Raw genomic sequence first — 25,559 nt, 5'->3', positions numbered from 1 at the left:
TTGTGAAAGAATGTCTCTTTAGATCCTTTTCTGTTTTTTAATTGGGTTACTTGTCTTTTTATTATCGGGTTGTAGACTCCATTGTTTTTTAATGTGTTGCTGTGTATTTCCTATAAATAAGTCTGTTCTCCTTTATAACCACATATCAAAGTCAGGAGATTGGGACATTGATCCAGTAATACCTCTGATCCACAAACCCATTTAAATTTCATCATTTGTCCCAATAATGTTCTTTAAGGGTCCAGAATACAGTCATGGATTTTGTGCTGTATTTAGCCGTCTTGTCTCTTTAGTTTCTTCCTGTCTGGAACTGTTCTTTGGTCTTTCCTTGGCTCATGACCTTGATATTTCTGAGGAGTCCAGCTAGTTACTTTCTAGTAACTATGTGCAATACATTGAGTTTGTCCGATGTTTTCTCATGATTAGATTCAAATTTTGCATTTTGGGCAGGCGTGCCACAGAAGAGATCCTGCTCTTTCGTGTACCTAGCGAGAGATGCCTGACAGAGGTTTGTCCTGTTACTGGTCACACTGCCCTTCATCTCTTGATTTTGAGCTGGTGTCTGCCAGGATTCTCCACTGTAAAGTTACGTAATAAGTACTTGTGTACCTATTAATGTGGAGTAAGTACTTTGTGAGGAAATAGTTCATGGCTTCTAATTCTCTGCCATTCCTTTATTTATGATCAGCGTGGACTCGTGGTTTTCCATTTTATTCAGAGTTACAGTTCATAAACTATCATTGTTTATTTGGTGCTCAAATTATTCTGGATTTGGCCAGTAGGAGCCCCTTTAAGCAGTCCCTGTGTCCTTTTGACAGATCTCCATCATTCTTTTAGGCACTTCATTGCTTGCTGGTACATAAAAATATTCCATCTTGTGTTTTTCCTCCCGTGCTGGAGTCAGCTCTTTGTTCAGGGGGCCCTGGTTTCTTTCAGTGGAGGGAATAGTGTTACAGAAACCAAGGTCTGGGGGCTGGGTGTGATCATTGCTCCAGTGTATCATTGCTTCCAGGCCTCTCAGTGCGCAGAACTAGGGAGTAGATCTTTGTGTGTACCACACACTTCTAGTGTCTGTTTCTGTACCTGTGCATTTACTTATATTAGAAACCGTGAATTCATACCAGTGCCACCAGATTTGATCCCGCACCATAGGGTTTGTCCTGGTCTTCCTCCTTTCCTTTTTTATAACTCCCTTCTTTGACAGAGTCCTGGTTCTCATTCTCAGTACGTTTACCCATTTGCTTAATCTCCCTGAAAGCTTGGCTCAGGCATGGGATCCAGGAAATGGGAAATGCAGCAAGAGGGTAAGATGAAGGGAATTTCTGGAGTGGGGTAAACAAGAGATCTTGGGATAACAGCTGTGCAGGCGTCAGCCAACCCGTCCCGACTCGTGAGTGCAGGCAGGGTTCCAAGGGGATGTCTTCAAGAAACAATGTGATGAGATGTATACTTCTCGTGGGAGTTGGGGTGGTGGGGGACTGTGGAAAGTATACAGAAAACCAAGCAAGCAAAAAAAAAAAAAGTAATTATTCCATTTAAAACAAGTTATACAAAAACAAGCCTATTCTATAATAGTATGCAACATGATTCAGCTGTGAATAATTTAAATAGCCGTGCACAAGAAAAATACTGATTTAACCAAGGTGTGTTAAGCATGTTTAGGATGATTGGAGGAGACAAGAGGTTGGTTGTATGAGACAGCAAACGCTCTTCTTTTATGTAAGGTAGCAAAGAGATAGTATTGAAGCTGGGGGAAGAAATCAATAGCAGTGTATGTTGTTTAGAAGTACTGGGAACAGCTGATAGAGTTGAGAATGCCTCCACTCTGCAGCGCGAGGGGGAGAGAGCCAGGGCACTGACCTTTAAAGAGCAGTTTAGGGAATAAGCCGAGACAAGGGCCGTAGAGGTAAGCGGCTAGTATGGTATCAGTTGAGAGGTTTTGTTGTGCTTCTTGGGCACCGGCACCTTTTGAACACTCTATCTTTGGGGGAATTTCCCACATTATTAGTCCTAAAAGGGAAGCTATTAATATGCGCTCCCACCCTTCTTTGTAGTTAGCTATAGACATGTGACTTCTGCTCACGTGAGCAGCAGAGATGTGCAGTAGCCAGGATGGCTGAAGGGCGGACTGCAGGGCGGCAGGTTCTGGCAGGAGCGTGCACTGCCCAGTGTCCTCGTGTGCCACAGCCGTAGCAGTGATCTGCCCTGGAGCAGTGCTTTGGGGTGGTGTGATGGCGTGTGGCTGTGTAGCCACCAAGGCTGACTTTTCTCCGACCCTCCTAGAGACGGTGTGAGCCCCTGAGTCCTTGTGCCAGCCAGAATGAGTCTGCTTACAGTGAAGAAATCTGACTGATGAAGAAACTAGCACTTGGAGTAGTGACCTACAATAAAGCGGATTGGTGATCTGGCCAGGTTGGAGGTGAAGGAGTGAAGAGAGGAGAGAGCTTGAAGAGTCCCAGCAATCTTAATCAGTTTAATGATTAAGATCATTACAAAATCATTGTGTTAATATAGGCGGTAGTGAGTGACAAATTTTACAAACCTCACTACCCGACTCAATAAAACAAACCAAAATAAAACAAAAGAGGATTCCCTTGGATGTGGGAAGGGGAGGTCAGACTTGAAGTGTAGTGGACAGAATTATGCCATTTCATTTGTCCATTGAATGGAATCTACAGATCAAGCCCAGGCCTCTCATTTTACTGCTAGGGAAACTGAGTCCCAGATACTTTCTGAAATGTCTGTATTTTTGGAAGAGATTGGTGGTTGTGTATGAAGGAATAAACCCCGGGGTTTGGGGCTCTATTTCTTCTCCTTGGTATTGTGGATGTTCTTCACAGCTGAGCTGGGAACTGATTTTCTTGAGATATTTTAACAATTTGGGACTCATTTTAAATTTCTTTATCTTCGTTGTTGAATGTTGGATGGTTTGCCCTGCAGTGAATAGTTTGTCTCTCACTAGTAACTGCCGTTTAGGTGGTGAGACTCATAGTAGAATCATGTATCTTAATGAGAATGCTCTCATTTTTAAAGTCAACTCCTCATTTACTAGAAGCTGATAGAATTCTCATTCTTGCAGGGCAGATTGTTGACTGTGATTGGATAGAATAATTTGACAGTAAGTTTTGAGTATTGCCATTAATGAGGGATACAGAATTAAAAATAGTTTAAGAGATTGGAGTAGAAATGGTTGACATGAGTAAGAGTACTTACAAAATAAACAGGTTCTGCAATTATTTAGTTAGTTACCTAGCTCTGATTTCTTGCGGCTGAGAGTTGTCTGAGTTATCACTAGGCCTTTTAAGTAAAAGGAAGCTTACACTAAAGGATCCTCATGCTGAGTTGGCTGGGGTAAGTAGGACTTGTTAGGTCAGCTTTAGATGAGAACATTGGAACCAGGTCTCTTAAATTCTAGTCTTGGTGTCTCCTCATATGTGCCAAAGTAAAATCTTTGCTGCTTGTTTTAAAATGCTACTTTATTTTAATCTCTGTGAGGAAGGAATTACTTCTTTCATTTTTATAGAAGAGAAAACTGAGATCTAGAGAGATTAAGGCATCTCTCTTTCAATCTAGGCCGAGCTGGGATTCCATTCCAGAACTGTTTTACTAAACCAAACTGCTGTCTTAAAAAATGACTGACAGTGAATACGTCGAGTCTTGGGCGTCTCATTTATCTGGTGAAAGAAGGAATGCTGAAAAGTGAATTATAGGCACCCTCACCCCACTCTGCTTTTGGCAGTGATCAGATTTCTCAGACCCTTGCCTAATTCTTGTGTCCTCACACTAAGTGTTTGATGTGATATTGTTTGTTTCTTACACATATTAAGCTTGCCTGTATGCTTGCTCCCTGAACATTTCCCTGCAAGTGTTGTACCATCCACCCACATTTTGTATGTAAGTATTTTGTTGTATCTTTTCATTGAGACCCTAATTTGGCTGAAAATTCTCCGAACGACTCTTCTTTCTAGTATATTCTGTTTTTATCAACCTAGAGCTAGCCTCCCAGCTGAGATTTTTTTTGTTAGATACATAACAACCACTTACTTTTAACATTTTCTGTCTTCTAATTGACAAAAATATCACTACTGATAAATAATGGATGCACTTAGAATGTATAACTATACACATAACATGGGAAGGGTGTGTGCAGGATTTCAGGGGAACGTGTGAAAAAAGCTATTTGAAAATAGCAGCTGTTGAATTTTATAGTGTTACTCCTTAATAATTCTTAAAGGGCTCATGTTGTATGTTTATAACTATCTAACAAAATGTGGATTGCATTTTGAGTTGGGCACTTGGATGAAGCTGAAGAGAAAGTAAAGACAGGATTTAGATCTGGTTTGAGCTAGTCATTTAGTCATCGAGTAGCGAGTGCCTTACTCTGGCTCTGGGGTCCTGACAGCACACCCCCCTTTCTGAGATGTGGAAAAGAGAAGGATGCTTGTTGGAACCGCCGTGCTCCCTGGCAGAGGAGGGTGGTGGAGACGAAGCTGTGTGATTTGGAATTGGTGGTCACGGCCACACTTTTCCTCTTGTTAGTTGACTTTTTTCCTTCTTAAATAGAGTTGTATTGAATATGTGGATAGGTAACGTAGGCATGTGGTACAGGATTAAAGATGTGACGCGTATGTACGATGACAAGGAGAGTTCTGCTGTGTCCCCTGCCTTTCGTTCCCCTCCCTGGAGACAGCCGTTTCCATCGTGTCTTCTCTGTGTGCTGATGGGCCTCCACGGAGTGTCTGACTGCGGGACCTCAGGACGGCCGGAAGCAGATGACTCACGTTCAGAAGTTTTTCCCCTTTCATGAAGCTCCCTGGCATTCTGTCTTCTCAGTACCTTTCCTGTTTCAGAAAGTTTTATGATTTACTTTTTTTCTTTATCGTGACATTTTCCTATGTTTTTATGATCTTTCAACTTTTATGAACTGGCTTTGGTGTCTTTTTCAGAGAGTTGTGATGATTTCAAGCTAATGTTTGTGGAAGTGCCTGGCACATAAGAGTTGGTCAACTACAAAAGCTACTTCCTTTCATCTTTCTTCTGTCCCTCCCAGTGTTAGTGTGTATAAAACAAAAAACAAGACAAAAAAAAAATTGTGAACGAGACAATGCAGTGGATTCCAAAATTAGGCTTGTGTGAGTTGTAATGTTTGTTAGTAAAGCCATTCATTTGAGTAGAGATAAATTATTTTCATTCTTTGAATTCACTTTGCCTCAGCTATTTAAAAAAATTCCTCAAGTCTGGTCTTGGTTTTTTTCCTTACATAGTTTCAGTAGTTTGACTCTAAACCCAAACACATACAGGTTAGAAACTTTTGAAAAAGATTTTGAACATACCTTTGCAAAATGTTCCTCATCGTTGTGGTGGCTACTGATGAGTGCCCATGCTGTTTTAGGACTTCCACCTGTATTGTTCTTGACTCCTCTTAGGTGACTTCATGTCCTCATGTTCAAGACATACAGAAATAATGGCTTTCTGTTCGGTGCATTTTAATCCTAGTCTAGGACTGGTCTACTTCCACTTGGAGCTAATTTGTATTAAGCTTTCTAGGAAGGTTGTCTTTGCTTCAGAATAAGATTGATATAACACAGAGGTGTTGTGAGGATTAGTAGGTATTGGCTTTTGAAGAATTTTCATAATTGGTGTACAGTTAAAATGTCTAATATCACCCTGGAAAGCTACCTGGAGTATAAAACTTTCAATCTTATCCATCGTTTTTGATATTAGAAAATTTGGTTTGTTTATCTAGTGGGATTTTAAACACTACATGTTTGCCCATAAGATCTGATTTTTCAGTGTAAGATTTTAACGAGGCGGTCTCCCATTGCATTGCTTCTCTGAAACAAGTGCAGGATTTTTCTTTCAGATGAGTGATCTGTAAAAAAATGAGCTGCAGACTGTAGTTTTGCCGTTTTCTTAGGTTTATGGCTGTAATTCTGGGAGTTTTTAGAACTTTCTCAGGCCAACCCCTCACTCAGTTTCCTAGTGTTCTTATCACCATTACACTGTATCACAGTATGGAAACTAAGAAGCCAGCATCAGTACATTACTGTTAACTATGCTGTAGCCTGGTTTACACTGATGTCACTATTAATGGGCTTGTTCACATTTCACTAATTTACCCATTAATGCGCTTTTTTGTTTCAGAATCCAGTCCAGGTCACCACATTGCATTTAATTGTCCTGCCACCTCAGTCTCCTCTGGTCTGTGACAGTTTCCCAGTTTTTCCTTGTCATTCACAATCTTGAGAGTTTTGAGGAGTTTTAATCAGGTATTTTGTAGAATATTCCTGAATTTACCTTATCTTTTTCTTATGGCTAGACTGGGATTATGGGTTTGGGGAGGAATATGCAGGGGTGAAGTGCTCTTCAAATCGCATCGTATTGGAGTGTGGGGGGGGTGGAGGGGTACATGCCGGCATCATGCAATGTTACCCCTGATTACCTGGCCAAGGTAGTGTTGACCAGATATCTGTCCTGTAAAGTTACTCCCACTCATGCTCTGTTCTTCAAAGTCCTGCACAATCCAGTGGTGGGGAATCAAGCTCCCTCTCCTGGAGGAAGGGAGTATTTATATAAATTATTGGAAATTCTGCAGGGAAGCCACTTTTTCTAGGAATATCTTCTTTGCCCATTTTCCTGTTGGGCTTTTTATTTGACTTTTTAAAGAAGTGCTTTACGTAGAATCTCCATGAATATTTGGATAAATTACTGAAATTAGCTGTTTGCCTATGAACAAGTAGGTTTGTTTTATTTATACAAAGTTATGAGATCTCTACTATCAAAACAAATGTATCTCCATTTCATCAGCATTTATAAATAGCTAGGTACCAGAATCATCACTGCCCATAAGTCTTTCATTTTTATATTGGCTATTTTGGTGGCAAATAACATAATATTGACAACAGCAACAAAAATTACCTTGTTTTACGGGAAATTCCTGTGAAGTGCCACAAAATACCAGGACAAGGAACTGTGCTCCTTTCTTCCACACAAAACGTCTGGGCTGAATGTGATCAAGTGTGGTTGAGAGAACTCTGGTCTGAAATAGGGCTGGGGGGCCTGCAGTAAAAACGTGGCCTTGGCGCTGTGTCACCGTGGGCAAGACACTGCTTGTCCGAGTGTGGTTTCCTCACTTGTCAACTAGGTACAGTCTGTCTATGAAGCTCTTTGTAGCTGTAATATTGTGAGTTATTTTCTGAGCTTGCGTGAATTTTGGAGGCATTCTTGCAAGGCAGTGTGAAGTACTATTACATGGACAGCTCTGGGCAGATGTTCCTTGTGCCGTTTATGGAACAGATGTGGATTTGGAGGCAAGGGGAGGAGGCAGAAAGTCTGGCAGGGATGTTACTGCAACCTGAACACGCCACTTAAGGCCTTGATCAGTGTTTTGGAATGTAGGAGAAGGGAGCTGTAGGCAGGAAGCATGAAGGGAGTTATGTTCAGTTATTTTTAGGTGTTTTGCGTGCTTGTCTTACTCCAAACACTGGCTTTCATAGTAGGAGTAATCAATTTTTCAGATGAGAAAACAAAGGCTTCCTTCTGAGGAATTTTTCCAGCGTCTTACACTTTGTAGGTACCAACCTGGAGTTCTAACCTATGGTAGTTTTCGTTTCGAGCCCATCTATTTAACCAGCTCATCTTAGTGGATTCTCTGTGGATGTGAACCAAAGTTAGTATGGTTCATGTGTTGTGGTGAATGTTAACATTTTGCTGACTTTTCGTAAAATAGTTGTATGAATTTGATGTACAATGTAAGTGATATTTTTTCTGATTTGGGATTTCCTTAATAAATATGAAAATTTTGGATAGTTCTGCATGGGTTACATTTTGGGCGCAATGTTTCTTTTTGTATCTTATATAATAAAATTAACTTTTCAGTTTATTCTAAATTAAGAAAAAAAGAGATGTGCCTTTTCTGCGACCAGTATTAAGCAATTGAAGGCATCTGGTTTTCCAACATTGTTAAAAGTGTGATATTATCAGATTAATACGGTAATGAAGAGACTGATAATTTTCAGCTTCAAATATAATATTAAGGATAGAGGTTTCCTTGATATGGTGTGACTTGTGTAAATTGCAGTCTTATAAATTGGTTCAGGTTTGTTTTTTAAAGAAAACAACTAGTAAAATTGAATATTGTGATACTGCTGAACTCTTCTGGGATATAACGTGGTTTATTTTCATATATATGTTATATTTGAATTAGAATGGTAATGACTGTAGCTTCAAACTGTACGTCCAGCGTAAGATCACTGCTTACAGGGATGAGATGGTACCCACCCCCCCAAAAATCTGTTATTAAGTTGTTTGCATACCACTGTATGTTAAAGAGAGGAATTCCCTAATTCCTGTTTAAAACCACAGTCTCACTTTTAATTTGGCTTCATGCTTTCTGGAACCTAGGTTGTTTAAGCACAGACATTTAACCTTTTGGGTGCAGAGTGCTCTTAGACTGCTCTTGGGTCCGGTCAGGTCAGTGTCATTATATCGTCTTGACATTACAGTGTCGTCACAGTCACGGGGATGACGCCCACGCCACGTACTTCTGGCAGTGCTTTGCTTTAGGCTGTATGGGACCCAGAGTGTCCAAAGTTTTTTCAAAGGAATACAGCACTGTAAAGAGAGATCATAAAGGTAGCAATCTAATAAAAGCCTCACAAATCTGGTTTAGTTATGGAAAAGTCAGTAATAATTATGAAGATTTTAAAAAATCTGGCCTATAGTGCTGCTTATTAAAAGTTCCTCCAAAAGATTGGATATTCATTCCTTTTTCTTTCATTAAACTGCATCAGTGGCCTTATACTCTCAGCATCTCTTAAACTCTTAAGACATCAGTTGGAAGAAAATAATTTGATTAAGAAAAAAGTAGCCAGCAGTTTAATCCTTTATTAAGTGTTAAGCTTGGGAAAAGCACCGGGGAGAGAGCATGTCCATGGCAGGAGGTACTCTTGTTAGAAGTGTGCTCAGCAGAGGCCGGGCCGCAGGCTGGACAGATGAGATCGTCGGCCACACCAGGACTTCAGTGTATATGTAGTTGTGTCGATGGAAACATAATTTTAATTGGATGTGAGTTGTTCTGTTGGATGATTCTGTAATATATAGTGCTCCTGTAGTCTGTTTCACTTTATGTATTGTTTCCTTATGTCATTAAATGTACTTTCTAAAAGAAACAACTTTTTAAAATGTGTGCATAGACTGCCCTTCAGAAAGCCTTAACTGATTTATGGTACACTTCTATCAACGTTTTTGGTGACTAGTTTTTCTGTACCCATCTCTAACATTCTGCTCTGCCAAATTTTTGGGAAGAATTCCATGTTCTCATTTTCCTAACCCAACTCTTTATAAGGAAACTCTAATAACATGGGTATAATATTAAAGCTACGTCCTCAACTAGTGGCTCAGTAACTGAAGCTTTCACTAGGCCCCGGGGAAGCGGGGATGACATTGGGAGTATTGTGTTATAGAGTAGACCAGGCCCTGTGCTTCTCTTGGTGGGTGATGTGTTACCATTAGTCGGACTATGGCTAGAGGCTTCTCTTTCTTTTTGGAGTGCTTGGTGGTGAACTGTCAGTAGTCTTGCCCATTTTGATTAGTGTGCTTTTGTGATATTGCTGTTACAATGGTGTTAAGAGAAACAGGGGGACCCTGATGTAGAACCTTTCACTGTGAAATTAATTGGTGTTTGAAGCGTTTTGTCCCTGTTTGCTTTGGTTTAAGGATTATGCTTTGTGATACTACATTGGTGTTAAATAATGAACTTGTTAAGTTGGCAACATGGAGGGAAAGTGTTTGTGTTTTCTTTAAAGAAGTCTGACTCTGAGTCCAAGACACCTGTAGGTCAGGGAGAATGAGAAAAAATAGGATGTTTTTAATTAGAAAGAAACTGAGCACACAAGTCCAATTTCTAGTGTAGACAGAGTTTACTTCAGTAGCATTTTATTAGAATCTGCATTCCTTCTTGAGGACTCAGGAAAGGACCATTGATCAGGCATTGATTGGACTCAGGTTACTGGACAGTGATGCAGCCAGTTCTGAGGGAAAGTACTTGCCCGGCGTTGTCAACCTGGAATGTTGTACGTGTAGTGTGTTTGAAATATCCTACCCACAGGGCTAGGGTTTATGCCCTGGAGGGTGGGGAACTCTTTGAAGGGAGGTGCACGAAGTGAAGGGCAGATCCCAGCCTGACGGGTTCTCACACTTGTCAGACAGGACTGGACTGCCATGGTGAAAGAAAGAAAGGAAGGAAATAGAATGGTGTACCACCCTTTTTCTAGAACTTTCCATATGTTGGCTACCTGACTTGTTACTTTGTGCGTATTAATTTATCCAACTTCTATGAAACACCTGTAAGAGGTCTCATGGGACTTAGTCTAATGGGAGACTGAGGAGAGTAATTGCTGTTACTTAGTATTTAGTATGTACCAGGTACTTAATGTGTGCTCTCTGACCTGCATAGAAACCTGGGCACTAGGTGGGCACATTCTCTCTGTTTTCCACAGGGGTCCATGAAGCTGAATTCATCATTACCCAGTGACAAAGTGGCAAAGTGGGAACTCAGACCCAGCATGGGGCTTAGGCTCAGATAGGAACTCAGATAATGGCCATTTTTACAGAAGGCACTTAACTCCTCTTTTCAAACATAAAGTAAAACACTTCTTATCTCATAGGGTTGTTCTGTACATTATGTGATGCAGATACATAAAGTATTTTAGCTCTGTCACGTAGCAACAAATAATTAGACCTTACTGATCCCAAAGCTGATGATGATAATCACTACTAATAATAATTGAGTTTTACTTACAAAGTCATCATTCTTTCCACAGCAGCGCGACAGCGCGTGTCCTTATGCAGACCGTTAATAAGAGTCTGAGCTGTGACGGAGGATGTTCCCAGTGCTACAGGAGTAACGAGGGGGTGGACTGCTAACCTGGGCTGGAAGACTTAGAGCAGACTTTCTGGAGAAGATGATACTTGGGCTGTCTTAAAGGGTCAGTAGCAATTAGCTGTGGGAAAAGATAGGGAGGGACCCTGGAGTGAGAGGGAAGTGGTAAGAGAGAAGACGGGGGGAGCAGAAAGGCTCGGCAGTGTAATGACCACGTGGGGATGCGAACCCGAGAATGGACAAAGGGTTAGAGAGTCATCCTGACCAGATGGTACCGGGCCTTGGAATGCCGTGGGGTTTATCCTGAGGACAGTGGGGAAGCTGTGGAAGGATTTCTTTTTCCAAAGTAAACTTTTTATTTTAGAGTAGTTTGATTTACGGAAGCTACAGAGGTGGTGCAGAGAGAGACCCCACATACCTCGCACCCTGTTTGCTCTGTTACTGTCTCACCTTCGTCTGGTGCACTTGTTACAATTAATGAACCAATACTGATTCATTATTATTACCTGACGCTCATAATTTATTCAGATTTCCTTAGTTTTACCCAGTGTCCTTTTTCTGTTCCAGGATCCCATCTGAGACACCGCATTACACCTGGTTGCCGTGTCTCACTAGGCTCCTCTCGGCTGTGACTGTTTCTAAGGCTTTCCTTGTTCTTGATGCCTGTGGCAGCTTTGAGGAGTGCTCGTCAGGAATTATGTGAAATGTTCCTTAGGTGGGGTTTGCCTGATGTTTTCTAATGATTAGACTGAGAGTTTTGGGAGGAAGACCGCAGTGGTGAGAGGCCATTCTCACCGCATCACCTCAAGGGTGCGTACTGGGGCATGCCTTAATCACCATGGCTGTTGACTTCCATCACCTGGCTGGGGTGGCGCTTGTCACGGTTCTCCACTGTAAAGTCCATCGCCCCTCCCCACCCCTTCCATGCTGTCCTCTTTTGAAGGAAGAAGTGGCTGTGCGCAGTCCACACTTAAGGAGTTGAGAGTTGTGATCTATCTCTGTGGAAGGATTTTTTTTTTTAAACTTTTTTTATTGAGTTATAGTCATTTTACAATGTTGTGTCAAATTCCAGTGTAGAGCACAGTTTTTCAGTTATACATGAACATATATACGTTCATTGCCACATTTTTTTTCGCTGTGAGCTACCACAAGATCTTGTATATATTTCCCTGTGCTACACAGTATAATCATGTTTATCTGTTCTACATATGCCTGTCAGTATCTACAAATTTTGAACTCCCAGACTGTCCCTTCCCACCTCCTCCCCCTTGGCAACCACAAATTTGTATTCTATGTCTATGAGTCTGTTTCTGTTTTGTATTTACGTTCTTTTTTTAGATTTCTGTTGAAGGATTTTAACATCAGAAGTTGATTTTGGAGTCACATAATAATATTTGGTCCCTAACCTAAATTTACCAGAAGATTAAATTGATGGATGCTTAGCTTCTCAGGATATAGTGAGAGCATGGATGGCAAATTGGTATATTTAGGAGTAAGAACTGCCAATGTGCACAGCTTTATCCCTTTACTACTTTCTTCATTCCTACTGATAAGTAATCTGTGCTCAGCATTTGGATTCCATATGGCTTTTTAATGTAGGTATTAGGGTATGATGCTGACAACCATAGGGAGATAGAATTTAGAGCTAATTTGAGATTAAGGGGGTTTGCTTATGTGGAGATATAATATCAGTGTGGATATAATGACCCTATAGCACCCTGTACAGGATTATAATTGTTTTACCTTTAGTTTTCTTATCAGGAACTTGAGAAAGAAGGTAGCACTTGACTCATAGCTAATTATGCTATTACCCACTTTGTTGAGAGTTTTTATCATAAATGTTGAATTTTGTCCAAAGCTTTTTCTGCATCTATTGAGATGATCACAATTTTTATTCTTCAATTTGTTACTGTAATGTAGTGTGTTACATTAATTGTAAAGTAGTGTATTACATTAATTGATTTGTGGATATTGAATCATCCTTGGACCCCTGGGGTAAATCCCAGTTGGTCATGGTGTATGATCCTTTTAATATCTGTTGAATTCAGTTTGCTGATATTTTGTTGAGAATTTTTGCATTTAGGTTCATCAGTGATACTGGCCTGTAATTTTCCTTTTTGTGTGTGTGTGATATCTTTGTCTGGTTTTGGTTTCAGGAGGATACTGACCTCATGGAATGAGTTAGGATGTTCCTTCTCTTCCTCTTCACTTTTTTGGAATAGGTTAAGGATAGGTTTTAACTCTTCCCTTAATGTTTGATAGAATTCACCTGTGAAGCCTGGACTTTGATTTGTTGGGAGTTCTTTTTATTACTGATTTAATTTCATGACTGGTAATTAGTCTGTTCATATTTTCTGTTTCTTCTTGGTTCAGTCTCGGGAGATTACGTTTCTAGATACTTGTCCATTTCTTCTAGGTTCTCCATTTTATTGGCATATAATTGTAGTAATCTCTTGTGATCTTGTGTGTCTGTGGCGTTGGTTGCAGTGACTTGGCCTTTTCGTTCCTGGTTTGGTGATGTGGACCCTCATCTCAACAAGTCTGTCTAAAGCTTTGTCAGATTTGCTTATCTTTTCAAAGAACCAGCTCTTAGTTTCTTTGGTCTTTTCCATTATTATTATTTTTTTAGTTTCTTTTTCATTTGTTTCTGCTCTAATCTTCATGATTTCTTTTCTTTCTACTAACTTTGGTTTTGTTTGCTCTTTTTCTAGTTCTTTTAGGTGTAAGATTAAGTTGTTTATTTCACATTTTTCCTGCGTCCTGAGGTGGACTTGTGTCACTATAAACTTCCCTCTTAGAACTGTTTTTGCTGTGTCCCATAGATTTTGGGCTCATTGTGTTTTTATTTTCATTTGTCACCAGGTATTTTTAAAAATTTCTTCTTTGATTTCTTAAGTGAGCCAATGGTTGTTTAGTTGCTGTTTTGTTTTTTAAGGAGTCTTTTCATTTTTCTGCCTTCTAATGGTCTAGAAGTTTATACTTACTTACTTTTTGGCAGCTTTTGATGAAATTTTTACTGTACACACTTAACATCTAACATTAGTCTTTCTTCTTTAGAACAGTTTAACTGTGATCCACTACCTCTAACTTACATGGTGGTGGTGTTCAGGATTTTAGTTTTGTTCTTTTCTAAAACTGCTTAAATTGGACATCATTTTTACTTTTTTCATAAGCAGTGTTTACACAATCTTGTTTACTTATCATTTTTTTTTTTTTTTTTGCATATCAACCTTTCAGGATTTTTTTTTTCCCTGAGCAAATTCTTCATTGTAGGTAAAACCTCCCAAAGTTTTTGTTCATGTGAAAACATTTTTATTTGCCCATGTTGCTGGGAGTTTTGCAGGGTAAATTCCAAGTGCTGAGAGGTCAGCACTTTAAAGATATTCTTCTAGTATCTCTGGCTTCTATTGCTATTGGGAATTTTACTGTCAGCCTGTCATTTATTTGTAGGTGGTAATTTTCTCCCAGGCTTTAGAAATTTTTACCAACCTTAGCTAAAGGTCTTTTTTGAAGGTATAATTAACATTCAAAACGCACAGATCTTTAGATTTGACAATTGTGTATACCTACATATCTGCCATCTCAAACAAGGTAAAGAACGTTCCTATTCCCCCAGATAGTTCTGTGCCACTTTCCAGGGACCACTCCTTCGCTCCCACCCACTCTCTGATTTCTGTCATCCCACAACAGGTTTTCACTATTCTTGGACTTCATAACAATAGACTCATGCAGTACACACTCTTGATTTATGAGTATGTGTCTAGATTTTTTTTGCTCTTCGTTTTCTTTTGTTTTGAGATTAATCCATGTTGTGGCTTGTCTGGTTTTGGCCTCAGAGGATGCTGGCCTCGGGAATGGGCACAGCAGTTTGTTCCTTTTTATTTCTGTGTTGCATTCCTCTGTGTGACTGCACCTCTATTTGTTCATCCATTCTTCTATTGATGAACGCTTGGATTGTTTTTATTTTTTGGTTATTATGAATATGGCTGCTAGTAACATTTTTTTTGAGGTATAATTGATATGTAACATTATATCAGTTTCAGATGTACAACATAATGATCCTATATTTGTATGCATTACAAAATGATCGCCACAATTACTCTGGTTAACATCTGTCACCATATGTAGTTATGAAAATTTTTTTTCTGGTGATGAGTACTTTTAAGATTTACTCTTTTAGGAACTTTCAGATATACAATACAATACTTCTTATTGACATATAGTTGATTTACAATATTGTGTTAGTTTCAGGTATACAGCATAGTGATTTTGATATATGGATCCACAAGCACTGTATTAGGTAATATCAGATCATACAGTGCAGGCTTTAAAAAAAAAACTCTTTAAAAATGTTTGAAATTTTACAAACATAATGAAAACTACAGAAAATGGTATTTGCCTACCTACCACCCGGACTTATGGAAAGCAAGGAAACGTTACAGAGAACAGATAAAGCAAGATCTCTTTCTCTTAGAGTGGCTGTTAACTTGATTTTTAAAAACCCTTATTACATATAGCTATTAAATGTGCACATTTTATACTTGAAATGTATGTACCCCCAGTAATATGTTGCATCTTTTTATATTTTTAACACTTACATTATGATATCATACATTTTCTTTAACTTGCTTTTTGTAGTAAAAATGGTTATCTATAGACCTGATCAGGTTTATTTTCTGCATTTAAGTCCTTTGGATGCCCATACTGCAGTTTAGCCAGTTCCTGTTGGACTTTCAAGACTTTTCTGTATTTCAGCACCATGAACATGCTGTAGTAGAAGTCCATATCAGAGTTCTCCAGAGAAACCGAACTAGTGGTGTGTGTGTCTGTGTGTTTAGACATTTGTTTTAAACTATTGTCTTATGTGATTGTGGCTGCCCAGCAAGTATGAAATCTGTAGGCCAGCTCCTGCAAGGGAGAGGTGAGGCTTCAGTCTTGAGGCACAGTTTCTCCTGGGAAATCTCAACTTCTGCCCTTAAGGCCTTTCAGTTGATTGGATGTGACTCACCTACAATATGAAGGATAATCTTTTTTAATGTCAACTGATGTAGGTGTTACAGTGGTTACACAACTACTGAATTCACAGCAGCACCTGGATTAGTGTTTAATTAAATGACTGGGTGCTGTAACCCAGTCAGGTCAACACATAAAACTAATCAACACAGTATCCTTCCATGTGTACATCTTAAAAAAATCTCTAGGGCAGGTACTTGGCAAATTTAAAAAAATCTCCCTCAATAATTTATACACATGATGAAACAATATGCTGGTGTCTTCTATTCTTGTTCTTTTTATAAAAAAAGAACTGCTGGTTAGGACCCAATAAATTAATTGAAATTGGTCTGACCTGCAGTGTGAAAGACATTCCTGCTGATACATGCCTTATGTTTAGAAATGGGTTGCTGGGTCGCCAGGTGTTTGTTAGACACGGCCAGTGTTCTCCACAGTGGCTGTGCAAGTGTGCACTGCCACTGCTCGTGCAGGTTCTCTTTTATCCTGCCCTTGAAGACGGTCAGTAAATTCAGCTTCCTTGTAATGCTTCTGCTTCCTCCCAGGTAAGTCTGGGTTTTTTTTCAAGGTTTGTAACAATCGGTAATCGACTTAAATTTTTTTGCAGGGGGTGTAATTAGGTTTACTTACTTATTTTTAAAGGAAGTACTGGGGTTTGAACCCAGGACCTCGTGCATGCTAAGCATGCGCTCTACCACTTGAGCTGTACCCACCCCTGGTAATCGACTTTAAACAAGGAGAGCATTGTGAAGCACCATGTTGTACACCTGTGATGTGTATAATAATGTGTATTAACAGGACTTCAATAAAAAATTGTATTGAACAAGGGGAGCAACTGTAGACTTACTAGCACCTTCTGGAGACGCCCACATCTGTCCAGAAATGAGTGCCATTGCTTTGTTCTTGCTGTATTTGCGTTCTTCAGTTGGTATACAGCAAAATGGACTAGTTTTGGTATCTGTATTTGTGCGTGTTGAGGCAGGTGTAGTTTCATATAACCACCACCACAATTGGAACACAAAACAATTCCGTCTCCTCAAAAAATTGCCTCCTAAAATTCTTAGCCTTCCTCCTACTCCTCACCCCACCGGTCTGTTCCCTATCCTCTAGTTTCACCTGTTCTAGAATGTCATGTAAACGGACTCATACACTATGTGGCTGTTTGAGACTGGCGTATTTCACTGAGTGTATGCTTCTGAGACATGGCCATGTTGCTGTATGTATCAGTAGTTCACTTATTTTTAATGCTGTGTAGTATTCCAGTGTGTGGATGTACCAGTCTTTTTAACCCTTTATTCTTTGAAGGATATTTGGGTTTTTCCCCAGCTTTTGACAATTGTGAATAAAGCTGCTATAAATAATTGTGTTCAAGTTTTGTTATAAATGTGTGTTAATTCTGTAGGGTATATAACTAAGTGGGATTGTTGGGTCAGTGATTCGTTAAATACAGTTACGTCTTTTATTAAAACTGTGAAACTTCCCTTGTGACTGTCGTTTTGCATCTACACCAGCAGTGTTTGAGTGCTTCAGTTGCTCCTTATTCTTGTCAGTGCTTGGTGTTGTCCATTTCTTTTATTTTAGAAGTTCAAATAGGTATATTTTGGCTTCTCATCATAACTTTAATTTACATTTCCTCATGGCTAATGATAGTTAGCATCTGTTCATATGCTTATATGCCATTTTTGGTGAAATTGTTTGAATCTTTTGCCCATTTTTTAAAAATTGGGTTATTTTCTTATTGTTATGTTTTAAAAGTTCTTTATATAATCTGCATGCAAGTCCTTTGTCAGATACATAATTTGCAGGTATTTTTTCGGTGTAAATTTTTATTGAGCTCAGTTTACCATTTTTTAACTTTTATGGATTGTACTTTTGGTGTTACACTTGAGAAATCTTCAACCAAGTTTGTGAAGATTTTTTCTTTTTCTTTTTTCCCTAAAAGACATAGTTAATAGGTTTTACTTTCATATTGTAAGATCCATTTTGAATTAAATTTTTATAAGGTATGAGATACAGATCAAGCTTCACTTTTTTTTTGAATATGGAAAGCCAGTTATTCAAATACTCTTTGTTGAAAAGAGTGTCTTTTCTCCATTTAGTTGCTTTTGTATCTTCGTTACCAGTCAGTTGACTGTATTTATTTGGGTTTATTTCTGGACCGCCTTCTGTTCGTGATTGGTGTGTCTGTCCCTTTGCCAATACCACACTCTCTTGAATAGTGTACTTTTACATGGTAAGTCCTAAAGTGTAGTGTGTTAAGTTTTCCAACTTTGACCTGGCTATCCAGGCCTCATTTGCCTTCCAGTCTCTTTTTGTCTATTTATGTCAGTATGAATTGATTCATAGATTATTGTTTTATTACATCATGGATTCATGGATTATTATTTTATTACTATCATTTATTTTGTTGCTCAACTTGTCACAGATTTGACTAGTGGGAGATAAATTCCATCATTCTTTGACCGCTTTCTTACCTTCTGGCATAACGAGATATTCCAGGGTCTTGTACTTTCCCTGTCCGAGCCCTAGAATCAACCATTTTTCCAAGGAGTCCTAGTTTCTTTTATTGGAGAGTGGTATTTAGAGACCAAGAACTAGGAGCTAAATGTGCTCATTTTTTGCTGGATTGTCATTGCATCAAGACCCTTGCAGTGGACAGAGCTGGGAAATATATGTGTGCATGCATACATGTATACACACATCTATATTTATATCGAAAACTATGAGTTCTTACTGTTACTGTCAATTTCTGTCTAGCACTACAGAATTCTTTCTAGCCTTCCCCTTCTGTATTTGTAACTCTTTCACTCAGCATAGTTATTTTGAGATTCATTCATATTGTGTGCTTAAATGGTTCATTCCTTTTTATTGCTGAGTTTTATTCCATTGAATGGATGTACCACAATCTTAGGAAATTGCCAGAATTCTCCCTCAAAGTGATAGTGCCTTTTTACATTCCCACCAGCAGCTTAAGAGAGTTCCATTTTCTCCGTATTATCACCAAACCGTGGGTATTGTTGGTCTTTTTAACTTATACTTTGTAGTAGGTATGTTGTGATATCTCACATGGTTTCAATTTGCCTTTCCCTAATGACTGTTGATTTTGAATATCCATCCATGTGCTTATTTGCTATCCATATACCTTCTTCTTTATTCAACTCTTTTGCCCATTTGTTAACAATGGGGTTGTTTCTTATTGTTGCATTTTGAGAGGTCTTCATAATATATTCTGGACACAAGTCTTTATCAGATAAGTGGTTTGTAATTATTTTCTCAGTGTCTGGTTTGGCTCTTCATTACTTTAGTACTGTCATTTGAAAAGAAGTTCTTACTTTTTTTTTTTTTTTTCTTTTTTGCAGGGAGGGATTAGATTTATTTATTTTAATTTTTCTTTTTAATGGCGGTACTGGGGGTTGAACCCATGCGCTAAGCATGCTCTCTACCACTGAGCTATACCCACCCCCAAGAAGTTCTTGCTTTTGATGAAGTCCAGTTCATGAAGTTTTTTCTTTTATGGATTGTGCTTTTGGTGTTATATCTATCTAATCAGATCTCTCTAAAGCTAAGATCAGAAAGATTTTTCTCATATTTTCTTCTAGAACTTTAATAATTTTGGATCTTATGTTTAGTTCAGTCATTAATCTTGAGTAAATTTTTGTATATGATGTGAGGTGTATGGATCTATAGTAATTTTTAAAATATGAATATCCATTTGTTCTGGCATCATTTGTTGAAAAGGTTATTTTTCTCTGTTGAATTTTGTCTTTGCACCCTTGTGGAAATCAATTGATCCTATATGTGTGGTTCTGTTTTTAGACTCAATTTGATTTTATTTCTTTCTCTATATGTTAATAACCACAGTGTCTTGATCTTTATAATTAATTAGTTTTGATTCAGGAAGTATGTCTTCCAACTTTGTTTTTGTCAAAGTTCTTTTGGCTATGTTAGGTACTTTCCATTTTTGCATACATTTTAGAATGTTTATCAATTTGTACAAAAAAAGTACGCTAGGATTTGTATTGGGATTGTGTTAAGTCTGTGGAGCAATTTGAGTAGAGTGCTGTCTTAATGATACTGAGTCTTTTGATCCGTACACATGGTATATCGCTTCTTTTACTGAAATGTTTAGTTTCTCTCAAATGTTTTACAGTTTTCAGTGTGTATGTCTTCTCATATCTATCCCTAAATGGAGTTATTCTTTAGTTTTGATTTTTGATTAATTGCTGGTATATAGAAATTGAATTGATTTTTTTTCTTTTACTATTAATCTTGTTTCCTGCAACTTTGCTAAAACTCATTTATCCTAGCTACTTTTTGTAGATTTTGTAGGTTTTCTACACAGGTGATCATTTCATTCCAATGTGGATTCCTTTTATTTCTCTCTTGACTTTCGGTTTTTAGATTTTTATTTGAAATACAGCAAGGCTGTATTCCATCTGTGGTCCCTCCTCACACACACATTTGTTGACTATTTTTAGATTGTATAGCCTTAACATTGTTCTAAAAGTCAGAGCCATAGAAGATGTGTCTCAAAGGAGTCACTCCCCTCCTTTTGTCATATTCCTGGCTCCCCATCTCTACACTCTGTTCCCACACAGCTTATAAATTCAACCTTTAACCTTGCTTAATTCATAATGTTCATACTTTGAGTCTTTCCCTCCTCTCATTCCATCATTTTTCTTCAAAGTAGATGCCCCACAAATTTTACCAAAAGTGTAGAAGTTCTTCATAAAACTTAGAACACATTAATAGACAACATTAAAGATCTGGCAATTTGATAAAAGGAATTCATGAACCAGGCTTCATGAATTTTCTAAAAGTATGTTTATATTGGGTGTGTGTATTAATGAATTTTTTTTTCTGGAGCTAGATTCCATAACTTTCATCATGTTTCAGAAAAGTTTATTTAAATAAAAAAAGATAAGGTAAGAATGCGTTTAGAATGAATGAGTTTGGGTCTGACCAGTATAAAGGCTGGTTAGTGGGCCTCTTGTCTTCTGAATCTTTTCTACCTTTTGAAGATAACGTTTTAATTATCTCTTGTAATATGTGACTTCTTTTTGTGGTTAATCTGATTATACGTGTCAACTCAGCACCTGGCACTTGTAAACCTTTTGACCGCTGTTTTGTATCACAGCATCTTAAGGGTTTGAATGCAATTCAGAAATTTCCTTCTAGGTTAAATCTTTTAAAATGGTCTTTATTAAACCTGTTAAAGAATCTTTGGATTCCTGCTGTGTCAAGTCACTAAAAGATTACTCCAGCAGTAAGGGGTAAGGTTATTCAAAGAAGCACATGGGAAAAATTCATATTTTAAAGGAGTCTTTGAGCAACCTGCCACATGTGGCTCCCTTTTTGGATGTCCCATGTCTGAGAGCAGAGTGTGGTATAGTGCTTAAACCCTTGGGCACTGTAGCCATTCTGCCTTGGCTCAGTCTAGGCTCTGCCTTCTACTCGCTGAATGATCTGTTTAGTTTCCCCACCTAGCAAATGAGAATAGCAGTTATACCTACCTCATATGCACCTGTTTATTAAATAAGTAAAAGTTAAGTAGAAAAAGACTTAAAAGTAGAAATGTTTCGGCAGCCTTCAGAGCCTCCTCCACCCCCACCTTTACCCTGTGATGTTGAGTGTGGGTTCCATTGTGGCAGATTTCAGTAAAGGGTGGGTGATGTCATCACATTCTGAAGTTTAAAAAAAGACCAGAGCGATGGTGTTAATTGTTGCTTATGTCTGTTAAATTGTAATAAGAGTTTTTTTTTTTCTCTACCAAGCCAAACTAGCAAGACGCAGTCAAGAACGAGACAATCTTGGCATGCTGGTCTGGTCGCCTAATCAAAACCTATCAGAAGCAAAATGTAAGTTTCAGAGCACTTTTATTTTCCACCTTTCTTATTTACTGTACACTTTTAAAGTTACTTTTGTAGCTGAAAGTCTCTACATGTGTTACATTTCTCTTACATTTTTAAAGTAAATGATCTAAAGAGTTTGAAAGTGTGTTCCTTATTGTGAGCCATCATAATGGTTTAAAGATTCTTCAACTGCGTTTCATATCTACTTTTTATTCAGGGTGCTGTACTAGTTAACATTCTAAAATAACTAGAAGGAAAGGTTCAGAGTGGAAAGAAATTTATACTGCAGAATATAACTCCCTCAGCTGGGAATTTATAGATTTATAAAGATGAAGAGTTTAACAAATTTCTAATTTGAAAGATTGCAAAGTGCAAAAGTGTGTTATTGGCAACAAGTTTTATAATGTAGGAGGTCAGCCTCACTGGAAGTAGAACTTTTGAACTGGCCATTTGTTTTATGTGCTTAAAATTTTATTAGAATGAGTATTTTCAGCTACCTTGGGTTTTCTTTTAGGGGAGTAGGGTCCTCTAGCTATTAGTAATATTAATTATATTTCCAGAGTTTACTTTTTCAACTTTTCTATCCCCTCTGCTCAAGCAACGCCATACCAGAGTCACTTATATCTGACGTGTTGCCTCGAGTCTACTATTTTCAGAGTTTTTGTTTTCTTCATAACTTAAATGAGAGAAGAAAAACTAAATCCCCCTTTTTGAGAATTTTTCAGTGGGGGCGGTCCATAGATGGGATTTATGGGGATTTGTGAACTTAGAAGTCACGTGCAAAATTTTTTTTGGTGTATGTATGTTTTTGTGGAGAAGATTGGATTTTCAAAGGGCTCCTTGACAAAAATAGGTTAAGAATCGATGCTCTAAAACATAGTAGGACTTACAAAGCCTCATTGGTAAATGCTGGACAGGAAATTAACATTGTCAGTGAAGGCTGGAACTTAGGCTTTGATCAGGATTTCCCAAGTTGTGTTTTTCAGTATTAAAACTAGGTGCTAACAGGTTTCCGCTGCGAGTAAGTGTTAGGGATGATGCATATTAAATATTCTCTTGTGTATTTAACATCTGTGTTTGCATGTATAAGGTGCAAAGGGCTCATATGGTAAAGAAACATGTTTCATTTTGACCAAGAAGGATCCTTTTTAAAAATACAGTAACCTCCATGGAACACAGAAAATTCAACTACTGTTGGTAATGCTAAATTTAGCAATAACAGAATAATCTCAGACCAGTCTTACTATCAGAGTATCTTAATTTTGCCTCTATTGGGCTATGGCTTGATGAGTTTATCTAGGAGAACAGACTGTCAGGAGGAAGTGTATTTATTGGCATTTCTGATGCCTTTGCTGTGCTGGGGAAAACCTTTTAAGTATTTCCTATATTTTTGTTTGTATCTTTCCTTTGAGCACTTACAGTAACTTAAAAAAGCCATCTATTCCATTTTTTAACATGCTGTTCTTTCTAACTAAGAGCTGAGAATCTGCCTCTTGTAATTTTTAAAGCTTTGTTTTCCTGAGCTCTGCTAAGTGAGTCTGCTTCCATGTGAGTCTTCTACATATTCAGTCATCCTGCCTCCTTTATTGACCCCAGTCCAAGTTAAATCTGCCTAATTGCCCAAAGTGTTTTTCAGATGGTTTGATTTTTGGGTCTCTTTTCATCTCTGTTGCACTCCTGGATATATGGTCCATTTGGTCACAGTGCCCACCTTAAATTATGGTGCCCAGAACTGAATGTTAATAGTGAGCATTTCAGATCAAAACCACAACTAGGTACCATCTCACACCGATATGAATAACCATCATTAAAAAGTCCACAAACAATGAATGCTGAACAGAGGGTGTGGAGAAAAGGGAACTCTCCTCTCCCACACTGTTGGTGGGAGCGTAATTTGGTGCAGCCACTATGGAAAACAGTATGGAGGTTCCTTAAAAAACTAAAAATAGAGCTGCCATATGATCCAGCAGTCCCACTCCTGGGCATATATCCAGAGAAAACTCTAACTCGAAAAGATAATGCACCCCAATGTTTGTAGCAGCACTATTTGCAATAGCCATGTCATTGAAGCAGCCTAAATGTCCATTGACAGATGAGTGCATAAAGAAGATGTGGTATATGTGTGTGTGTGTGTGTGTGTGTACACACACAGTGGAGTACTACTCAGCCACAAAAAAGAATAAAATAATGCCATTTGCAGAAACATGGATGGATCTAGAGATTATCATACTAAGTGAAGTCAGACAAAGGAAAATACCATATAATGTCACTTATATGTAGAATATAAAAAAGGGACACAAATGAATTATTTACAAAACAGAAACAGACTCACAGATGTAGAGAACACACTTGTGGTTACCAGGGGGAACAGGGGGAGTAGAGGAATAAATTAGGAGTTCAGGATTTGCAGATATTAACTACTATACATAAAATAGATAAACAACAAGGTCCTACTGTAGAGCACAGGGAACTATATTCAGTATCTTATAATTACCTATAGTGAAAACGAATATGAAAAAATATGTATGTATAACTGAATCTCAGTATACTGTACACCAGAAACTAATACAACATTGTAAATCAATTATACTTCAATTAAAAAAAAGAGTAGTGAGCATTTGTTGAGCCTTTATGCCAACCATGTAATAAAATGCTTTCCATGTTCTATGTCATTCAATCTTTACAGTAACCCTGAAGGAAGTTTTTGTCCCCATTTTACAGATGGCATTCCACAATTCAAAGAGGGTTGTGAAACCAACACAGTCAGTGGTGGAGCCAGCAGTATCAAGTTTGCTGACTCTTCACCCTGGGCATGCTCTCAACGTGTCCCTCAGGTTGAGCTCATCAGTCTCCGTCCTTTCTTCATTTCAGTCACTTTCCTTCTGTTACGACAGTTCAAGGTTATACTAGTGCCTCTTGCTCCTATTCTGTTACCTGTTGGAATCTTTCAAGTCAGAGTATTATTTTATGTTTTCAAGACCTAGAAGAAAAGAGCAGAATATGAAAAATTAGAAGATTTTTAAATAATGGTTTTGCCTAAAATAGATTTGTAGTTTTCATGTAAGTCTTGCCAGTAGAGATAAAAACTTTATATTCTTAAAACCAATCCACAAGTAACATTTATATATTGCTGAAAGTTCAGAAGACACAGAATAGTATAAACAAGAGACAGTTCACCCATATTTCATTATCCAGAGATAGCTATTGTTAAACAATTTGGGGTGTTTTTCCAGTCCTTTTTTCCCTCTGTGCATGTTTATATAAGTGAGATGATGGTGTTTCTATATATGTGGGTGTCCATTGTCTTCCTGGACATTGACCTAAGCGTTTCTTACCTTGCTAGACCACTAAACAGTGCTGCAGCAAACATTTGAAATAACCATGTAATATTCTATCATATGTATATATCAGTGTATTTAATCATTATTCTATTAAAAATTTAGGTTGTTTCTAATTTGTTGCTATTGTAAAAGAAGGTGGTAGTGAAAAACTGAATCACAGAGCTTTGTTCTCTTTTTCTTTCTGGTTACGTTTTTAGTATTTTCTTAAGATTTATCCCTAGAAGTGGAATTGTGGGTTGATGAGAATTTGCTTAACTGCTCAGGTGGGAAGATACTAACGTAGCCCTTGATGTGAGTCAGGTTTCTTTTGTGGAGCTCTGAGAGTCATACTTGTGACTGATAGTCTCATCACAGTTAGGCCTTGAAATGAAATCACAGTTCAAACAAGAACACACAGTTTGTTCTCTCTGCCATCTGTCGTTTCTCCCTCAGTTTCCCTCCCTCCCAGTATATAGGCAAAAGAGAAGTCTTCCC

General features: G+C 38.2%; 1 protein-coding gene across 1 annotated transcript in view; it reads left to right on the top strand.

The window, feature by feature from the left end:
- RCOR1 (REST corepressor 1) overlaps positions 1-25,559 on the top strand; it is a 106,808-nt gene that overhangs the window by 44,119 nt on the left and 37,130 nt on the right. The window contains exon 3 of the mRNA XM_074364984.1: positions 21,667-21,750. Coding sequence (XP_074221085.1) covers positions 21,667-21,750 — 84 coding nt within the window. The remainder of the gene's footprint in view (positions 1-21,666; positions 21,751-25,559) is intronic.

The sequence above is a fragment of the Camelus bactrianus genome, chromosome 6, assembly GCF_048773025.1.
Source record: "Camelus bactrianus isolate YW-2024 breed Bactrian camel chromosome 6, ASM4877302v1, whole genome shotgun sequence".
NCBI lineage: Eukaryota > Metazoa > Chordata > Mammalia > Artiodactyla > Camelidae > Camelus > Camelus bactrianus.
The sequence above is the reverse complement of the archived record's forward strand: the minus strand, read 5'-3'. Positions and strand labels throughout refer to the sequence as shown.